The 23,157-nt window shown below is 33.4% G+C and overlaps 1 protein-coding gene across 1 annotated transcript; it reads left to right on the top strand.

Moving 5' to 3' along the window:
- The first annotated feature begins 1,095 nt into the window (after window positions 1-1,095).
- On the top strand, window positions 1,096-21,308 carry LOC123653845 (sterol O-acyltransferase 2). The gene is made up of 9 exons (XM_045589824.1): window positions 1,096-1,313; window positions 2,774-2,925; window positions 6,445-6,581; window positions 12,318-12,460; window positions 17,523-17,652; window positions 18,093-18,239; window positions 18,817-18,954; window positions 19,279-19,456; window positions 20,975-21,308. Exons 1-9 carry the CDS (start codon window positions 1,096-1,098, stop codon window positions 21,130-21,132), a joined length of 1,401 nt encoding a protein of 466 aa, XP_045445780.1. The 3' UTR covers window positions 21,133-21,308.
- The last annotated feature ends 1,849 nt before the right edge of the window (window positions 21,309-23,157 follow it).

Here is a 23,157-nt window from a genome sequence, read left to right as displayed (position 1 = left end):
TGTGAATATAACATCTGAAAGCTACGGAACTAAGCATGGTTACCGCAAGTTGTATCGTTTGTTGATCTTGGAGTCGAGATCGTTTTTACGTACTCCTGTTCGAAAATAACTTATAAAGTTGTGAAACGGCGCATGGATTGCACTGCCCGCAGCGCCGGAGCTAAGGTGAAATCAGATGCGGAGCTCAAAGGTATTATAATAGCTTTAAATTCTTCCTCTAATCTCAAAACTTTAACCATGGATATCTCCATAACCACGGGGTTTCGAAGTGTGGCAGTGTTACCTTGTATAGCTTCCCCTACACCCTCCGCCCCCCACACCCAAAAACCCCATAATTCGGTTTTTCCTAGTCTAGATCTTAGCCCAATAAAATACAAAGCTTCGAGTATGTTTATGTATATAATATTAAATTCGTACAGTTTTATTGTTTATTGGTTAAATAAACATTTTCATTGTTTCCATAACACAAGATACTATAGTTACCAGTGGTACATACCCATTACAGATTACTTAATTAATAGTGACGAATTTTCATCACGAAATATAAATTTGTGGTCACAAATTTAATTAAAAAATTAATATCGTTTGATCAATCTTCGAAAGAATTTACTTGGAAATAATAGTAACTGATTCATATTTAATAATAAAGTATCTACTTCGAAATAATAATTACTAATTTTATTATTACAGATGAATTCGTTATGTGTTATTTAATTAAAAAGTGTTTTAGCTAGGAACAGAGATTTTTTGTACATTAAAAAAGATATATGAAGTCTTCACAGGGTCAATAGTAGCCAAAATTATTATTTTTTATTGCGGGAAAAATCTGAATCTGAATTTGATGCAGTTTTCCCAATTGTATTGCTGGTGGTCTGACTTAAAAACCGACGCATATTTTTACGTCCTCGTTCACTGCATTATTTACAATAACTTCATAGAACGAAGTTATGGGCACAACTATTAGTCACCATGCTTATACATTTATAGTTAGCTCAGATTCATATGATATTATACCAATCTAGATAGAGCTTCTTGCCTTGTTACGAATAATTTCTAAGTGTTAATTATATATTATATACTTTTCAAATTTTAGAAATGAGTTTACGCAGACCGAGAGGAAACACTGCTTTACAAAATGGCGCCACCATAGAAGAGGAGAAGACTAAGAGTCTCGATTTCACTCATCGAGAATCACCATTGACAGTTCTCATCGAACACTCGCTTCACATAAGAGCAATATATCACATATTCGTTGTCATTCTACTGATACTACTGTGTGACACCGTGATATATGACCTCGTCGAGCGTGGAAAGCAAGTAAAATTATCATTTTAATTATACACAAGTAGGGATTACAATCCCGTGGATATTATAAAATCGAATTGAAACTACAGGTTTTTTTATCATATAATATTGGGTATATTAAACTTTTATCTGGCGCGTCATATATACTCGTAATTTAACAATCATTATTTGTTTCCTAACAAAATAACAATTATAGTATCTTAAATTTTTAAAAATGCGTTTTTAAAAGAAAATGGGAAATTGTAATTTCGTTTCCCATTCGGCGTCTTAGCGAACTGCCAATATATCCTGAGACTTCTTGTAAATTGTAATAATTTACGATACAGGTAAGACTGGATAGAAGTTGTGACCATACCAGGCATAAATCGATAATTGTTAATTGTTCAATATATTAACATTGCATTTATAATATTTTAGTAACAACTAGCGACCCGCCCCGGCTTCGCACGGGTGCAATGCTGATACTAAATATACTACAGAATGTCTTTATATAAAGTATGAAGCTAGCTTATAGCATGGTTATTAACATAATAACAACAACATTCAAATATGCGTCGTTAGATTACACGTTGTTACACAATGCGTTGAAGAAATAAAGGTACACTGCTCGTTCCCCGTAGGTGATAGCGTGATAATTTGCCTATATGTTGACCCGACTTCTTAATACCTAATATTCGTGCCAAATTTGAAGTAAATCCATGCAGTACTTTTTGACTTTATCCCGGACATACATACAGACAAACAGACAAAAATTCTAAAAACTATATTTTTGGCTTCGGTATCGATTGTAGATCACACCTCAAGTATTCTTTTAAAAAAATATTCAATGTACAGTTTTGACTTTACTACCATTTTATTATATGTATACTTTTCATAAAAAATATTGAATATTATTTGAACGTTAGACTTTTTTAATTAAGTAGTATTAATTTTGAAATAGCGATCCGAGTCTTTAACTGACCGTATTCGTATGTATGCTAATGAAAAGCTTACGAGATCAATTTGGGTCCCTAAGGATTGGTCCGCAATACGAAGATATACTGTTATTAATGTAATGAACAAAAACTAATACTGTTATTAATGTAAATGTAAATTTTTATATGTATGTTGTAAGTGTGCTTTTGAAAATAAATAAATAAATAAAATGAACGAAATAAAAATATAGTAAAACGATAATCGTCATTCTACTTGTTAGAATACAATAAGCATAAATGGAAGAAAAACATAACAACTAATTAGGTACATTTTTTTTCTCTAACAACGTCATTCAAAGTTCTTTAACATCAATTTGATACTTGATGTTAAAGAACTTTAATAATATATTAATAAACATATATTATTTTACAATTATATCTTATTGCATTAATATTCATATACAGTTCATTAATATATTTTTAGATTTCTGTGAATTCACGCATCTTTGAGATTCATCATTTTTTAAATAATGTGTTGGAATGTATTTTTCTAGAATAAATATTGGCGTGACGTCAGTCGTGTATGGGTTCGGTGACATCAGACGCGGCGCCAAGCTGTGGTTGTTTGAGCTAGCCGTCGCACTAGCTTTTTATCCCGGCTTGAAAATCTATGTCGCGATATGGAAGATTATCAAAGATTATCCAGGTATTAAAATGTCTGTCAACAATATCAAAACTTATTCTCACTCTTAAAGACCCAAAGGCTCTACGGAGACGTTAGAGCTTCCTATTTTACCAGCCTTCTCTTCTTATAGTTGGAACATATTTGTTTTATTTTTCGTATAGTTTACTTAAATGCTGTACAAGAGATCATCACTACACCCTATCGCCGTCCACAGCTCGACATAGGTCTCCACAAGTTCGCTCAAAAAATGGCGTGAACTTATGTGTGTTGCTCACAGTCACCACGCTGGGCAGGCGGATTGGTGACAGCAAGGCTGACTTTGTTGCACTGGAGACGTTGCTGCCCGTCTCCGGCCTGTGTATTTCAAAGCCAACAGTTGGATGGTTATTCCGCCATCGGTCGGCTTTTTAAGTTCCAAGGTGGTAGTGGAACTGTGTTATCCCTTAGTCGCCTTTTACAACACCCACGGGAAGAGAGGGTACAAGAGTACAAGAGATTAACTTTTTTAATTTGACTCTTGAAAATTGAACAATACACGCGCTAATTTGATCTCAGAGCTGGCCGGTAGCGTATCATTTCCTACCAATGGAACTATCTCAGCAATTATTTACATATAATTATATATCTTGTATAATAGATCTTGTTAACGATGATCTTTGTTTTTATCACAAGTATCTGATAAAAATCGATAGCAGCGTAGCCGAATAAGTCGCAACTCATCTCCAGCTTAGTAGAAAAGGCTTTTGCCATGCTTTGGGACGTTTACAGGCTGTTTTAGTACACTTATTTTTTAAGTATTGACGAATACAATTTTAACGAAATTAAAAATAGTTAATTATTATTTAACTTGGGGAGACTTATGTCCAGCAATGGACTGCAATAGGCTGAACTAACTAACTAATTATTTTAGTTATTTAAACTTCTTCGCTTATATACTACACGTATAATTATGTGTTAAAGTATTTAGAAAAGGGATATTTACTACGGCTTCAAATATGAGATAAAAATTAAGTGAAGGGTGAAAATGTTGTGTGCAGTGTCGTAGCTGTCAAGGGGGTATTTTGTTCAAGAGACCACTGCGCTTTACGCCACTTCAAATTAGTCACTTCGTTGGCCATAAACACGTGCCACCGAACTACTAAGTTCACTTCACTCCAATGGATAGCTTATACAGTTGAAGTAGACGTAACCTTTAAACTTTCAAGAGTTTGCTTTATAAATTGACATTTCAAATATTATAAAGCTGTAAGCTCGCATAAATCTAGTAGCTTATTAAATTTTAAAGATTTGAACAGCAGTCGCGTGCAACATTGCAACATTGCTTTATTGTTTTAGCAAGTAGGTATACTATTTTTTATATTCCATTATACTTTTACATGATTAATGTAGGTGAGAATCAGTTCAATATAATCTATTTATTTTAATGCATACTGAGCATGCATTATGTCTAATTGCTATTGATAAAAAAACACCAAAGTTCCCTTAACTCACTGCAACCGGACTGAAAATGGTGTCATGATTCTGGTATCATAATTAATCACAATAACACAAATTTATTACGTTTAAAATCCCATAACTTTGCTCTGTTCCCGGTAAAATAGTCATTGCTCACGTCCACAGCTGCTTACGTAATTCGAGTCCTACCACTTCTCCAAGCTGCTGCAGCCACCCAGTTTTTGAAGAAATGAGCTCTTAAAAGTCGAACTAATCTATTACCTCGGATTAACAACAACAAGCTCCGGCAGTTTTTAGCTCATCACTTCAGCCTATCGCATGTCATATATCGCTGGACATAGGCATCCACAATAACACGCCAAAAATGGCGTAAACTCATGTGTTTTGCCCATAGTCACCACGCTGGTTAGGAAGTTGGTGACCGCAGGGCTTGCTGTGTCGCACCGAACACCCCACACAGGCCGAAGACGGGCAGTAGCGTCTTAGGTGCGACAAAGCCAACCCCGTGGTCACCAATCCGCTCCACAGTGGATTTAAAAAAGAGATAGATAGATTTAGATAGAGATAGATTTAGATAGAGATAGATTTAGATTTAGATTTTAAAAAGTGGTCAACTCGATGTGATGACAAATTGTTAAAAGATAGCAAAAAAAATGACACAAGAAGAATTCCGGGAAAGAACTGGTTTGTTAATCGATATAGTTAAACAGGGATTTTGCACTACCAAAGACGGTTGCACGACGGTTTTTTACAAATTTTGAAATATCTGCTGAAATAACTGGCATTCACCTTGATTTAATCAAAAGATTTGCAGCTATTTTACAAACTATTTCATCTGGGCAACTTATTAATAAGCAAAACAACTCAACTCAGCAATACTTTATATTAACTTATATACATGGTATTACATACCTTCAAGTGTCTATAAGCTGTTGCTTCATGGTGCAGACATTTGTGAAAGTTTCTCATTTATTCCCATAGGCATGCTTTTCGAAGAAGCATCCGAAGCGCGAAATAAAGATTTCTGGAATGTTAGACTGGCCCACACAAGAAAAATCGGTAGAGTTGAAAGTAATTTGAACATAATCCACAACTTTCCAATTAACTCCGATCCCTACATCACTCATATTAAACCAAAATTTGTTCGATCGTAAAAACAATTATTCCCAGAGGCCAGCGCATTGATCTTAAACAATGAACTTTCAGAGGAAACAGAGATTTCTCAAGAAAACGTTGACCCAAATATTATGTGAGTTTTGTTTCTAGTGGACTAAACTACTACTCATAAATGAAGGTTGCTCCCCGCAACCGCGTGAATCCGGCTGCGTTGAGTTTTTATTTCTTCAAACTTATCTCAAAAACTATTATTAAATATAAAATTTTAAACATTGTAAGCATTTAAGTTACTATATAATTCTAAAGTAAGGAGATATTTAATATAAAAAAATAGTTTTTTCAACTCGCAATAACTCAAAAGTACGCAGAGATAAGTAGAAAGTATCTTCGAATAAAATACTCAGAATCACTTGTTTTCTAACATGTGTGATCGCCATCTCGACAACTCTTGAGAATTTCGAGAAATTAACAGAAATTTAATTTCTTTCATACAAAAAAAAGTAATTATTTTTTTTTACCAAGAAAATAGTCATGGTAGGATAATAACATTTTTTTTGTCTTGTTAGTTATCCTAATCTTAACCATCAGTAAAATTTTCGTGCCTCTAGAATCAGTGTCCATATTTTATTAAATCGGGACTACTGTGTGCCTGCCCAGCGTGGTGACTATGGGCAAAACACATGAGTTCGCGCTATATTTGGCGCGAGCTTGTGGAGGCCTATGTCCAGCAGTGGACTGCAATAGGCTGAATGATGATGATGATATTATACTTAAATATATATTTTATATCATATCCTAACAGTGAAAACTTGTAATTGACCTTTTAGTAGTAAGTCTAAAACTATACTATAATTGTCTAGCTGTAAGTTTTCCTAAATAATAAAAAATAAAATAAAAGAAATAAAAAATACTTATTAACACATTGTACTTAAAGTCATACTAAATAATTAACGTATTTTTTTTATAAAGGTCTCTGCAGAGTCTGGTCTACAACTGCAATAATCGGTGTGATAGCACTAGAAATACTGCTAGTAGCCGTTCCAGTGTATGACTTAGCTCAGACGCATTTGGCACTGGGATCTTCAGCCATTGTCACCTGCGAAATGGTAAGTATTATTAGTCTGTTATTATGAAACAAGTGATTGCTTTTCTCCTAATATTTCGTTTTGGAGGCTAAACAAAATAAAAATACGTTATTCATCATAATATTAAGAATATTATAATAATTTATACGTTATTCTTAATTAATTATAGTGTATTTGTTTCGTACATCTATTACACCTTTATTTTATTATATATCTTATTATATATTGATTTTACCTTTATATAAATATCGATAATAGAAACAAGTAATTTTTGCCTACAGTGGTAACACCACTGCCATACGGTAGAATCTCTAAAATACCCTTTTGCTGTAGCTAGAGAATCTGTTTGGTAGTTTATCCGCGCTAAGAAAATAGTGAGTCATCTCTGTCACTTAGCTTATACTCGTAGCCACACCCGTTAAACAATTTAAAAGTAGTAAATTAGAACGTCTGTCTGAAGGGCTTATTTCAACTGGTCAATATGAACACACCTTTTTAGTATAAAAATATCTTCTTCTAGTAAAAACTTTGTAGCCCTTTTTACGGAAATTGCGCGGACGGAGGAGTATGACATTTCATACACTTAAATAGTTTATATAGAGAACGAGTACAGAATGCTAATATATTTTATTTAATTATGCATAAAAATATATTAAAATAATAAAAAAACATTACATACACTACCATTTATTTGACACACATGCATATTATACTCTTTTGTTGGTTGTCAAAGTCTGTAGTCAAATTGAAAATTTAAAAACAAAGGTTCTTTATTTTCATCATTTTTTTGATTTTTTTATTAGTTTTTAATTATGGTCGAATTTCGACCACTAGGCGACCACTAGTAAGAATAATTTAAACAAATATGATAACATATTTTTGTAAGGGTGAAAAATATGTTATCATATTTGTTTCGTCTTATTCTCCATAAGACGAAACTGCATGAAATCACATTTAATTTTTTTTTACATGTATTTGTTAAAATGAAAATAAGACAATAGTTTAAATTCCAGTAAGCAATACTAAGATTCAAATGCTACGGTTTACGTAATCCGCCAGTAAATTAGAAGCTTTACCCAAGCAGGAAGATATATGCATGTGTACGCTTTATGACTTATGTACATTTAGTAGGTAAATATGATTATCTTGTTGTTTAATGATATGCGTATTTTATGTATGTAAATGTTATCTGTCTGTTTGTTCGTTACGCTTAAAGTCTAAGCTTAGTAAAAGTACATAATATGAATTTTCGGGAAATAAATAAAAACCACACACTTAGCTGCTCCCACTAATATTTACACCTGGTTAGTATTTCCGGAAACACAGTACTCAAATGCGAATGCCTAGACCATGGCAAACATCTGTTCGGCCTACACAAACGATTGTCTTAAGCAGGAATCGAACACGGGCACAGAAAATGAAATTTAAAAAATAAATGATTGAGTACCTAAAGACACGTATTTTTTTTCTCAAACTTATTAATAGCAGACGATGCTGCGGGATCCATTTTTGTTGTTTTGAACTTAATCTCTGTGCATAAAAGTATGTGTTCTACGAAATTAAATTTAAACACTGAAATATTTCTATATAAGATTAGAAATTTCTTGCGGTTTCACTCTCGTTGGGTACTTATATATATTCATTAAACATACTTTGGGGTGCGAAGACGTCGGGGTTATCTTTTTTTGGAAGTGTGAGGAAAGGGTATTAAGTTCCTCGTCCGCCATCGCAAAGGGAGGATCCTCCAACCAGACGGGTATTGTGTCTGGTGGGCTACCGCCCCGGTTGTTCTCGGGTTCTTGTATATAATATGTTCAATTGTTCTGATAACTTTGATATCGCGATGTAGGATACGTCAGTTCTTAGTTCGTAGTTCGTATGTTGAGCGATAGATGTCGCTACAATACAAACGTATATGAAAATACTATACACCATTAGATATATATGTATAGGCGCTCTCGTTCTGAAACTACCTTCTACAGATTATGTTTACTTTTTTTCTTTCTTTGTAATATTATAAATGCATATAGAAGGCACAGTTTGAAGCGCCTTTGAAGTCTCGCTACATATCACGTTTTATAGATGTTTTTGAGGCCTGCTTGACAGATTAGCTTCTTTTACCTACCCTTTTTTTTAATTTGCTTTTAGATTAGGTTGTGAGTACTTTATAGGAATAAATTTACACACTTCTTTTGTATATTTAAATAATAGTTAATTACTTTTCTATAAAATAAAATTTTAACCAATGCAAAGAAAATAAGTTAATTAGAAAAATCCTTACGCTTCAGCCTTTAATATCCCACTGCCTCTGCCTATAGCCCTCTTTCCCCATTTAGGAGAAGCGTTAGAGCTTAATCCACATAAGCGCTACCTGCCCAGAAAATAATTCAAGCGCTTTTTGAAATACATTATTACAGCCTATACAGTCCACTGCTGGACATAGGCTCCAAAGTTCACGCCAAAAACAACGTGAACTCATGTGTTTTGCCCATAGTCACCACGCTGGGCAGGCGGGTTGGTGACCGCAGGGCTGGCTTTGTCGCACCGAAGACGCTGCTGCCCGTCTTCGGCCTGTGTATTTCAAAGTCAGCAGTTGGATGGTTATCCCGCCACCGGTCGGCTGTTTAAGTTCCAAGGTGGTAGCGGAACTGTGTTATCCCTTAGTCGCCTCTTACGACACCCACGGGAAGAGAGGGGGTGGCTATATTCTTTAGTACCGTAGCCACACAGTACACCGTAGCCACACAGTACAATTTACGTTTTGAAATACACAAACGATTACTTAATAACAGGCATATTTTTTTAATTCTTTTTGGGTACTACAATGTCAGCATGCTGGGACATTAAGCAGTATGTTGGTTGGGGTGTATTATGGGTATAGTATGGTCGGTATGTGACCTATATCACATTCTACTTTAAATCAAATGAGGACGTAAGTATATCCTGAGGCAATTTCCATTTTGTTTGTGAATTTTGTAACTTTCTTCCGTTAAGCGTTTAGCCACAAATCTGGTGTGCACAGTGATCCATTTACTGAAGGTATTTATATATTGCAGAATTTCAGGTTTGAAAGTTTTATCTTGTAGGTCGTGATGTAACAGACGATGACTAAAAAATATATGGCAAGTAAGTAAATAAATCACTTAATTCGTGATAAAAATTTCACAACCATTAATTTTAAATAATTTTGGAGTTTTAACTAAACGAAACAAATTAGAAATCGAAGTGCCTAATTCAAAAATACACTATTTGATATTAAAGAACCTAATAATAGTATGTACTGTGTGTAGGTACAAAATATATACCTACATGGTTACGTAACACGACTAATTTAATTAATTAATATACCGCTAAATTTCTTCGAGAATTACTGTATATTAACTAAAACTTACAAGAAATACCAGTATCTAATCTGCTTACGGTCGAAGGTGAAGTAAACTAATGGAATTAAAGTCAGGAAAAGTTCGGCATTCTGTAAGATAAATAATTAGAATGTAGGAGAACGAAATAGAGCTACTTGTAAGTCAAAGTTCTATGCAAACCCAAAAAAAAAGGTGAGCAAACATACTCTCAGAATAAAGAAATTAAAAAATAGTTTTTTATTCTTCGGTGCCATTATTCAAATCATAATAATATCCACTAAACGTATACTAAATGATATTACAAACAAATTAAACAATTAATTAAATGTTGTAGTCATAAGATGAACTGTCACAAAACTTTTCAAAATAATTTGTTTTCTTAAATGTTTGTTATTCGAGCTCTATCTTTACCGCACACTCTCAATTTTAGTCGATCAATAAAACAGATAAAACAGAGACAAAATTAACCTAATGTCACAAAGGATATGTACAATATTTATTTTCATATTACGTTTGCAGCTTCATAATTATGTTCTTAGTTGCTTTGTTGTTAGGTAGTTATTATAATTAGTAATAATTTATTTTTGTGTTACCCACACATTAGGGAATCCTAAACTTTATTTAATATCATTTCAAAAATTGACCGTTCCAGCGAGGATCAAACCTGCATCTCCGACTTACCTTGTCGGTTTGTATTCGGTTCTAAGCGACCGTGAGTTCTTTTACAGAAGCCGTAACTATTCAAAGTTTCATATTACAATGACAATCTTTGACAGGGGACGACACCATACATTTTTTTTAATTCGTACTAACTTATTTTTGTGCTATCCACACATTACGGAATTCTAAACAAATTTGTTTAATGAGAGAGATGTAGGTGTAGGTTGGATCCCCGCTGGATCGGTCGATTTTTGATATGATATTTAAAAAATATATAATTAGTAAATATTAAAATTTAACAGTTTAACAATATCATCCTAATTTGTGACACTATAAAGACTAGCCATGAACATATACGCAAATAGTAAGTGTAAAATGGTAAACTTTTCGAATTTCCAGTTTACACTATGAACTGAAACTACTTAGTTCGCAACGTTAAGCAGTAACGAAGCACAGTTCCGTGGCTATTAGTTAAATGTCGTATAGTGTGCGCACAACATTGAATAAATTTTTTGACGTGACATTACAACAATAATTTAAATAGATAAAATATACTTTATTCATAATACTATATAAATAATACTTTTTCTTTATTAAATCCAAACCAGTTTTGAAATAATTGACTGAAACTTATTTATCGTGGGAAATAATAACCGATTAAAGTAATTATCGGCACAATTACAATGGTTGAATATTGAAAGCCTTTAGATGCCTCTAAAAAATACAAAGATATAAAGCGACAAAACAGTGTCGAAAGTGAAATGTAACATAAATCAGTAGAGACCCTTGTCAGGGCCGTGGCTGAGGCCATTAAATAACGGCATCGCACCGGCTGGGGCTGACGAAACCCCATTATTAGAACCGCGCCACCTGCCAACCCCCTCACACCCTTTTAACTCCACGTCATTTATTTCATTAGAATATCACCCTAATAAACATTGCTTTTGCAATTCACGTTTATGTGAGAGGCTGTGATTACAACTTCACGGTAATGTCGTGAGCAAAATTACTAGCTAAGGCGACGCCAACGTGTAAGAACGTCAATGAAAAGTGTCACATAGTTTTATTCATATGTTGATTCAACTGAAGAGGTGAAGAGAACTTTTAATCTAAATCTGAATAATAATTATCAAAATAGTTACTTGTCATTGCAAAATTTTTTAGTGTAAGAAGGACATTTATTTAAAAATTGAAATTGATTAGTAAACTACACTAAAAATGTTAAGATGCTACTATAACAATAAAAAATTAGCACGTTTAACTGATTAATAAAAACTAACGCCTAACAAGTTGCTGTTGGCTACGACACTAAAGAATATAGTCACCCCCTCTCTTCCCGTGGGTTTCGTAAGAAACGACTAAGGGATAAGACAGTTCCACTACCACCTTGGAACTTATAAAGCCGATCGATGGCGGGATAACCATCCAACTGCTGGCTTTGAAATACACAGGCCGAAGACAGGTAGCAGCAACTTCGGTGCGACAAAGTCAGCCCTGCGTTCATCAACCCTAGCGTGGTGACTATGGGCAACACACATAAGTCCGCGCCACTTTTGGCACGAGCTTTTGGAGGCTTATGTCCAGCAGAGGACTGCAATAGGCTGAAATACTGATGATGATGAACAAGTTGAAAGAAGTGAGACCAATTTTCTCTCGTAATTGATAAAAAAGTCGTTTTAACGTTTTACACTATAATTTATTTTTTCATTAATAATAAAACTGTTATTTTTTTCAGTTTCGTTTCGTGATGAAAATTTGCGCGGTCGCTGTTGCTTGTGCCAATCGATGTAATGACGGAGGCACAAAGCTACCCTCTTTTTCACATTTTGTTTACTTCTTGTTCGCACCAACGCTCCTGTATCGAGACGAGTACCCCAGGTAAATTATATAGACTTGATTGTTAGGATTACTATTTTATTGTTGAAATATTCAAAAGAAGTTATTTCAGCACTACAACTAACATATACGCTGGAAAATAGTAAAAAATACATAAGCAATACATATAGCATCTGCTTCATCTGCATTGTAGAGAGATAATAATAGGGATTATTTATGCGTCACGTACATATATATTAATGCTGGTAGATTCGATAATACGGATACTTAACACTAAAAGAAAAGACTGTAGAAAAAACAAAATAGCATTGTTTTATTATCATAATAAAGACGCATTTCCTTGCAGCCGTCACCATAAACGTTAACCCTTATAACTAACCTTACCAAATAAATTACCCCTACTAATTAAATAGAGTAAATACATTTTGAGATATCAGCATACGCTTTATTTTTCAAAACGAAAATTTACTTGCTTCAAATGAAATAAATCCGAAACTTCATAAATTCAGTCAATTCATAGGGATCCGGAATGTTATTAATCAATTAAATATTTAGAAAAAAATATACAACAAAATGGACGTCGATGGGTACCCAGGTTATACAAGGGTTAACGGAGACGGTGAGAGGCAAGTGTGGGCATAACCCGGATGGTAGTTTTACGACTCAAACTGTGTTTTAACGAGATAATAAGGAAATCAAGCTTTGTTTATTTAGGTAGTCTTACACAATGCGCGCCACTCACAGTCTCAGGATTTCATTATCCTTTTGGTCGTTGACTGCGAGGTGCATGATGTGTTTATTGACTACTATAATTTGATTAAGTTGCCAGTTAAGTTGCAAATTTATATATTCTATTAGAACCTTTAATGATTTCCTATTAATATTTTGTACAAAAAAAAAAGCCGAACTGAATTCGAAGCCGAACATTTTACGTGTCAAGCTTCTTTTATTATTATTTTTTCTTATTAGTTTTAATTATTAGTAGATGAATACCATATAATAATTTTATTAATTATTTAAAATATTAATTTTGTAATTATTCATAACAATGATACAGTGCAAAAGTGTAAGGAATTCCATATTGGTAACAATGTTAGTCACATCCACGTTTATATATAAATCGTGGTAAATAATGGTGGATATAGTACTCGTCAAATCACACGCCCCGCCTTTTGATTTAAAAAAATCATCGAAATCGGTCCACCCACTAAAAAATTCTGATAATATGCATTAAAATAATTGTGTTTGCTCGCAAACGAAAAAAAACCGACTTCAATTACATCGACGAGTAATACAACGTAAATCGACGAAAAAATAGCCAACGCGCAAAGATTACTCAAAAAGTAGTTATCAGATCTCGATAAAATTTATATGTGACCACATGATAAACATCAACTTTCGATTAAATTAAAAATTACTTATTAAAATCGGTACACCCAGTAAAAATTTATCGCGGATTTTCTAGAGTTTCCCTCGATTTCTCTGGGATTCCGTCATCAGATCCTGGTTTCCTTATCATGGTACCAAACTAGGGATATCTACTTTCCAACAAAAAAAATTTATCAAAATCGGTACATCCAGTAGAAAGTTATGTGGTATAATACAACGTAGGTCGACGAAAAAAGCGTCAAGTAAAAACGCATTATTAGATATAAATTTAAATGGGACCAATTGACACACACCAACTTTCGATTTAAAAAAAATTGCCGAAATCGGTCCACCCGGTCAAAAGTTCTGATGTAACATACATTAAAAAAAAAAGAAAAAAATACAGTCGAATTGAAAACCTCCTTTTTTGGAAATCGGTTAAAAATACAATCGAAATGAGATCCTTCTCCTTTTTGGAAGTCAGTTAAAAATTGCTCATAAAGCATACTGCGGAAATCGCTTCCATTTAGTTTTTAAATGTCATTACCGCGTCACAATGATAAGTTCTAGAATAGAATTCGAATAATGGAGCCAAGAGCAAATGACATTATTTTTTTCCCTACATAATGAATCAGCATTTCGATGCAATCGTCAACATTAATATTTACGCATTCTCTTAGTGTTTACGCATAATCTTCGTGTTTTTTCGCTTTGTTATTTCCAATTTGTTACAAATATGTTATTGACATTTAACTCCAATTAACATTAAATCTCTTTGACCTGGCACATTTGTATTTAACAAGCAGCAGAATGTTGCCTGTTTACCACTTGCGTGCTCTACCATTAGAAATATATTGTTATTGTTGTGATTATGAGAAGTAATATCGCTTTGAGAAATAATAACAACGAAGCGAGGCAATATCAAGGCTTTCTTTGAAACAAACCGTGTGCCTATTGAAATAATTCAGAAGTCTTGGTTAATATAACGGGTTCTAAAATTAAATATTATTGTAATAAAAACACCTTAGTGTCTCATTTTATTATCAATGGGTATAGTTGCTAATATTTCTCGTGTAATTTAAAGTAGCGTTAAAGATTACTCTTAAAATGTATATCTTCATGGGGCCGTATCATAACTGTATTTAGCTCTTAAACCTCAAACCTAAAGTACATGAGTCCTGGGTAAAGTAAAGGGCAAACAAGCAGAAGGGACACGATCGGTCCGGATTAGAGAAATCCTCTGAAGACTTTCTCCACTGATGACATAATATACAAACAAATAAGCCTTCTAAACATAATTGAAACCACAAGAAGACTTTTATTTTTGTGGCATTGTACTAATATTCTAGCTACTCCACAATTGTAAATAGTTAAAAGAAAAAGAAAGTGTTTTGTGTAGGTAATACTTATACAAAAATAATAAAATATAATAATTTTTTATCCTTTTATTTTGAAACTAAAAAAAATTTGCAATATTTTTTTAACCGACTTCAAAAAAGGAGGAGGTTTCTCAATTCGACCGTGTGTGTGTGTGTGTGTGTGTATGTATGTGTATATATATATATGTATATAGTCGGGGATAGCTTCGTCATTTATGAACCGATTTTGATAGTTCTTTTTTTGTTGAAAAGGAGATACTTCAAATGTGGTACCATGATAAGAAAACCAGGATCTGATGGTGGAATCCCAAAGAAATGACGACTAGTGCGTTTGTTAATTTTTTTTTGTCTACTTACGTGGTTTTACTTGTCGATGTAATTGAAGTCGGTTTTTTTCGTTTGAGAGCAAACACAATTATTAATACAATGTTTTTCTTTAATAAGAAAAATCTATATATACAATAAGTGTTGGAAAACTTTTTTTAGAAAATAGCGTTAACACCCAGGGGCTTATTTACCGTCGTATCAGACGTTCCTGTCAGTTATACAAGGCTTTCGAGCTTCCTAGTTTAATAGGACGCAAGATACCGAGACTGTAATATTATTATAACAGTTGTCTAATAAGCAGAGATCATTGCAATAAATCCGTCGTAGAATAAATAAATATAAAGTTAATAAGGACATTAAACAATATTATATTGTTAACAGCTTATTAGATTTACTAATTGGAACAACATTTTAATAAAATCAAATACCTAATTAAAAATTAATAATATATATATATATATATATATATATATATATAGGTATATATTTCATGAAACACTATCAGCTTCTTTAGTCAACTTTCTTATAATGAAGTAAGCCTGACCCACTAAAAATCTGGAGCAACCCGACTGGGGAATTACCTCGGCCTTACAAAGATCATAGCTAAATAATACTGCTTTCAAGCTGTATTGTGTTCCTGTAGTGAGTTAGGTGACCAGAATTTGTGTCTATAAGCTACGGTAAGTGTTTTGCAAGCGTCTATAAGCTATAGTAATCGCCAACCATCCTGTGACCCGTACGCTTGTTTAATTGTTACAAAAAAAATGCATTCATACTGAATTTAGTTTAATTTATTTGATGACGTTAAATTTTTCAACAAGAAACAACGATTTTAAAAAATATATAATGTTCTATTTAGTTATATAAGTGTTAATTTTCTATTAAATAGATCAAATTAAAATTAGTTAAAAGAATAAAAGTCTAAAATCATAAAAGAAATTGGCACTTTTATTAGAAATGCTACTAATAACGCTGTAAACTGTCACTCTCAGCGTAACCCTCACCGTTGTTTTACAAGTTTTCACTCCCCATATTTATTTTCATTCCGCGTGCTTCATATCGTTTCTTATAGAGGAAACTCCAAAAAACTGTATGGACAAAACACACATTTATCATGAGCAAGAATCAAATCCTCAAGTTCTAGCGCAGTTGCTGGGATCGTTGCCCCTGATCCGATACCAAGGAAAAATAAATTCTTAGAAATACCTACTACGATTCGCACATATGTCTCTTTTAAACATTTTAGACACCTAAGTTAAAGTTACTATGACCATTGCACCAAACGGTTGCCAATGTAACAAATATATAAGGATATAGATACACTTATATTAATACTAGCTGACCCGCAAACGTTGTTTTGCCATATATATTATTAACCCCTTAACCCCCCCCCTTCCTTATAACTTAGTGGTATGAAAAATAGATGTTGGCCGATTATCAGATCTACCCGATATGCACACAATATTTCATAAAAACCGGTTCAGCCTTTTCGGAGGAGTATGGTAACTAACATTGTGACAAGAGAATTTTATATACATATAAGATTAACAACCGCTCTGGTGTAGTGATTCGTGTACCATGTACACGCCTAAACACCGGCGGCTTGCGGGTTCGATTTCGGCTCGGTATGGATATTTGTATTAGTACAAATATTTCTTCCCGGTTTGGATGTGTGAGAGCACGTTAAGCTGTTGATCCCGGTTGTTATCATATACACCTGATAGCAATCGTAACTCATAATAGGAAAGATATCCGTCAACATCAACTGCAGTGCAGCAACGTGTTGGATTAAGCTCCGATCCTTCTTCTACATGGAGAAAGACCTATGCCCAGCAGTGGGATGTTACAGACTGAATCGTGAATGGTAAATAGTGATATTAATATTTAATATTAAGTACTAATATTCTAATATTCATATCATATTATTCTTTTTACTGTCTATACACTCTTATCAAGAGGTAATAAGTAAATCCGCTTTGGCCGATTATATTTCATTTTATTTTAATGTTTAAGTGTATCATTTTTTACAGAACACAAAGAATAAGATGGGGCGTGGTTGTGTTCCATCTTTTAGAAGTTACTGCCATTATATTTTACAACAGTTTTCTATGGGAGCGCTTTATATTGCCGTATTGGTCGGATTATGGGAAAGAACCAAAGGTAATTACTAGTATCGGAAATTTATTTATCTACTTATTAACAATAGCAAAAATTACTTTGGGAGGTTTACAAATATTTATTGTATATTCTTGAACCTTAAATTAGACTTCAAAGTAAAATTGGCAAGAACGTAACTCTCGTTATTTTCTATGAAATGATACATGGTGTATTTATTTTACATTATAGCTATAAAAAACTGTATTTATATAATCAGTAAAGCTACTTAACTAATTGTGGAGATTTTTTAGAATAATTACTGCATTATTAAGAAGTAACATACGCATCGCGATACAATTCATGAGAAATGAAGGAAGTAGGTATCATAAATGTCAACATGTTTGAAGCCATGGGGATCGATTAGTCCGCTAAAATTATTTTTGTAGCGTATTATTTTTAAATAATTCAACTTAAAGAAAACTATAAAATAAACAATGTTATAGGTGGAAGCCGGGACAGTTGTACGCGGAATGTTTGCTTGTGTGCTGCCCGGTGTTATATCCTTCCTCTGTGGATTTTATTGCATTCTACATGCCTGGCACAATGCATTCGCAGAAATGCTCAAGTTTGGAGATCGTCTTTTTTATGAAGTAAGTATTATAGATTTAAACGAATTATTTTGTTTTCACCTATTAAATAACTTAATACATTCATTAGAATGACAGTAATAAATAAAGATCATTAATATAGTAATGAAAAATTAAGGTAAATATTATAGGTCAATTTAAGGTAAATTTTTAAGAGTATGTACCCTCTTTTTTCTAAGACCATTGGTATGTATCCAAGTATTTGTTATCACACACAACTGTGCTTTCTGATGTGTATTTATTATATTTGAATAATCTAATATTTTTTTACTAACATTTAAACTAATAGTTTAAACTTCGTATGTTTTTCATCATAATATATAATATTTATAACAATATAACAATTTTTATATCAAATTTCCAGCGACTATAAATAAAACAGCTGCAATGTGTCATCTGTTGGTCATGTTTCTTAATTTCATCAAGTCGAAATTTAGTTGTATTAAACTTAAATGAAGTTAAAAACCAGTCTTAGAAAATTGGAAACTTGACCATGATTAATTTATAACTATTATAATTTATAACTATTAGAATTACATAATATTCAATACTATAAATAATTGAAATATACTGTTTTCAGGATTGGTGGACAACATCTCGTTTTTCTCGCTACTACCGAGCCTGGAATCTTATTGTACATTCTTGGTTACGCGATTACATTCATCATCCTTTAGCCCCATACACAGGTCGCGCTGTGTCTACTTTTATAGTATTTCTAGTAAGTGAAATTATTTAATACAGTTAGTATTAGTTGTTTAAGGTTTTTGTCACAGAGAAGGAGATAACAAATAGTGTATGAATAATCGTAAGCTACAAATATAGAGTTAGACTAAGTATAGAAACAAAAACAAATCATATGCTAATTTATTGTTTCCTAACCAGAAGTCTGAAAATAACTGAGCTCTAATACAAGATTTATGCTCTGTTATAGTCCACTAAGCTGACAAAGAAACTAAAATATAACATTTCGTACCTAATCCAATCAAAAATAAGTGAAACAAACTTTTCTCACCTGATTTTAATAACTAATCTTATTTTTCAGGTATCGGCTGTTGCTCATGAGGTAGTGTTGGCTCTCTCCTTTGGATTCTTTTATCCAGTGTTGATGATAGAGTTCGGAGGTTTTGGCCTTTTAATGTTGCCTTTAACGGCTTCCAGTGGATCTCGCTTTCCTAGCGTATTTAACCTTTTAATGTGGTTATCATTTTTTATCGGAAACGGTAAGTGATATATACCTAACTCTACTTAATTAACAACAACATTAATTTGATAGAAAAGTATATTGATTATATGCACCCTAGAAATAGTATACGTAGTCATATTATATATGCTTATACGCCGACACGGTCGGAGACGCAGGTTCGATCCCCGCTGGTACGGTCAATTTTTGATATGATATTCAAAAATGTTTAGAATTCCATTTGTGTGGGTAACACAAAAATAAATCCTACATATTAAAATATTATTTACTTGTGCATTTATATATAATAAACATTAAAATCCTTTTTAAATACGATTATAGCTCATACGAAGCCAATGGTGGCTAATAATTGTTAATATAAAAAGAAGTGTATGTAAACTACAAAAATGTATTTCTCATAGGCTACGTGCGTTATTTGTCTTCACTGCTAAACTCTAAATAGAATCGCTACGAGTATGAATATTTTCTTATTACTACGTAATTTAAAATATTTATCAATTTTTTTCAGTAAATTATATACACTGACTAGAAAATTTAATCCTTGGCTTTTTTCTAAGCCGGGAGTTTCGAGTCAGTTTTGATTACATACGATATATAATAATAGACAAATAGCAATGAAACAGTGTGTATGCTATATGAATCAGCTGTTTTATTACAGCTGTTACCAAGTAAAGCAAACAACAGATTCAGTTTAAATTTCGTAGACAATAATTAACTCGTGAATATACTTTTACATTATCATTAAGTACTTATACGTTTATCAAGATCGGTAGTCACTGATTATGACCTGATTATTTAAAAAAGCAATAAGAGTAAAAACAATTTTACCAACTAAAAATATCCTTATAGCTACCTATATAAAATTAAGTTTCTGACTTCGAAAAGTAAACATTTCCTTTATGGTTCAAGTTATATGCAAACATAATATAATCAATAAAAGAATTGCCTATAAAACAACTGTTAAGCGTATATTAATAACTCTTTAATAACTAAAGCATATTATTCGGTTAAAGATGTCGAGTACCTTCAATATTCCTTTCATCGTAATCTATGTTCTGTATCAATAGCTATCATTGAAGCAGAACATAGATTACCACATTAACATAATAATATATCTTATCATTAAATAATATATCTGAAACCAATAATTGTAATCAACAATTAAAATAAAGACGTTGAACTTTATATAATCAAACTAATATGTCTTGAGTTTCAGTTATCAACACAATATTTTGTACAAAAATAGTCTAAAGAATAATAACGCACCCAAGTTTCATCTCCCAGTCAACTTCGCATTGTGAACATTGCGAAAAAAAAATTCTTTCATTTTGTTAATACCGAAAATCACTTGACCGGCTAAATTTTATTACTGAAAATTTCAGGACTGTAAAACGACCGGATTCCCAGGATTTCGCATCCCGATCGTTTTCAGTCATAATCATTCATCAAGTACACTGAATCAATTTTCATACAATTCTCTAGTTCTAACTAAAAATACTATACGTTTAATTTAATGATATTTTTTTTTTATTTACAGGACTTTTGTGGAGCTTATATTCGATGGAATATTTTGCAAGAAAAAATTGCCCACCATCTGAAACGGACAGCTTTTTTGTGCCAAAATCATGGTCTTGCCCAGAAGTAGTTCTAAAGCCAAATTGGACGTTCCAAAATCCATTTGACATTATTTATTAAATTTTGTTTAAATCTAATCTACATTTTAATATAAATATAATCTTTAAACATGAATAAATTACAGTTTTAAACGTAAGAAATATTAAATATATAATGATTATATTATGAAAGCTCAAACGATAAGTTGTGACATTATTTAATTATATTGAAATAAATGTTTCCTTTTTAATGTGTAATCTTTAGTGTTCTTCATTTTTCCTTTTAGACACGTGAAAAATTCAACCAACCATTATTCCATTGTTTATTTTTTATATTATAAATGTTTTAAATATATTGTGATTAAGATACATATATATTTTATTGCACTTTAAAAACATAATTGAAAATCATTTTTACAAAGGATATTGGCAAGAGCGAACTTTTATCTATGATAGATCTCTACCAGTCTACTCATGATGCGACGGTGAGAAACGATGTTAGCGCAGCACACCCAGTAGTGCAAGAGTGATAAACTAAAAAAAATGAATAAAAAGGTTAAAATAATATTAAAGCTATAAACTTATTCTGTAATATATACATTCAATATTAGCTATCTAATTGCTGGCTAATGGCTTTGAAATACACAGGCCGAAGACAGGCAGCAGCGTCTTCGTTGCGACAAAGCCAGCCCTGCGGTCACCAACCCGCCTGCCCAGCGTGGTGACTATGGGCAAAACTCATGGGTTCGCGCTATTTTTGGCGTGAACTTGTGGAGGCCTATGTCCAGCCACTGCTGTCCACTGACTGCGATAGGCTGAAGTGTGTGTGAATGTGCAACACCAGGATAAGTGGAGCGGGGAGGGAGCAAATATTTTTTTATTATTATTTAATCATTTACACATTTTATAACTAATTATTTAACTACTATTTTTACAGTTTGTTAATTCACTTTTCCTTATGACTACAGAACTGCATCAAAAACTTACAAAAAAAAACTTACGAACTATTCCTTAAATTATTTAACCTTCGTTTTTATGTTGACTTAAATATATATATGCAATATTTACACAACATAAATTTTCTACGTCTTATTCCTATTGTTTGCATCCATTGCGGCTTTTTTGCAAAACTGCAGTAACAGCTCTCTGCTATTTGCGGTTTCAAATAGTTTTGACAAAACATTTTGACACAATTTTGTTCCCAGCCGGCTTTCAAGACGCAGTCTCTCACAGTCCAGGGTTGGGCACTCCAGGAGGACGTGGAGGACAGATTCGGAACACCCAGGGTCGCAGATGCACGACGGACTCCCCTTACACTTGAAGCGGTGCAAGTAATCGGAGAATCCGCCATGCCCCGTCAACACCTGGGTGACGAACCTGTCCACCTTTATTTTGCTCGTGATCCTGTACGTGCCTATCGCGTCAGGGAAGAACACCCTGGTGACGCCAGCCGTTTCCCCGTCACGATACCGCTGGTTCCATTCATCAAGCGATTGCATACGAATGCTCCGCTTGATAAACGAAACCGGGGGGATAAACAAAACCTAGATAGTCGGCACGCTCGTTCTCCTCTAGCCCTGCGTGGGCTTTGATCCAGAACAAACCTATATGTTTGTCCCGGAGCAGAGCCCTTCGCAGGTATTCTCGCGCCTCTACGGCCAGGGGATGGAGGGCTTTCGGATTTTTAAGTGTGAGCAGTGCCGACAAGGAGTCTGAGTATATCCCAACTGATCCGGCCAAGTGGTTCGCGGCCATCCGCGCCGCCCAACCTATCGCCAAGAGCTCCGTCTGGTAGACCGTACAGTAGGACGGTAAAGCAAACTTGAGGGTTTTTGTTTTAGCGGCGCCAGCCCATATGGACAACGCCGCCCCCACTTTGCTGCTTCAGGCAGCCTTATCGCTAATACAGCGATTTCTTCCAGGCAACCTTTGGGCAGAGGACTAAATAAGAAGTGTGGGATGGGGCGCAAAAATGTTATGTAACATACATATGAACATGTTATAGTCACAAACGTACATGTACACCAGGGTCGTACATTTACTATACATTTACATACATTCAGATATATACATATACACATACATATACATACACATACACATACAT

This window comes from Melitaea cinxia, chromosome 5 (assembly GCF_905220565.1).
Source record: "Melitaea cinxia chromosome 5, ilMelCinx1.1, whole genome shotgun sequence".
NCBI lineage: Eukaryota > Metazoa > Arthropoda > Insecta > Lepidoptera > Nymphalidae > Melitaea > Melitaea cinxia.
Note: the sequence above shows the minus strand (reverse complement) of the source record. Positions and strands in the feature narration are given on the sequence as shown.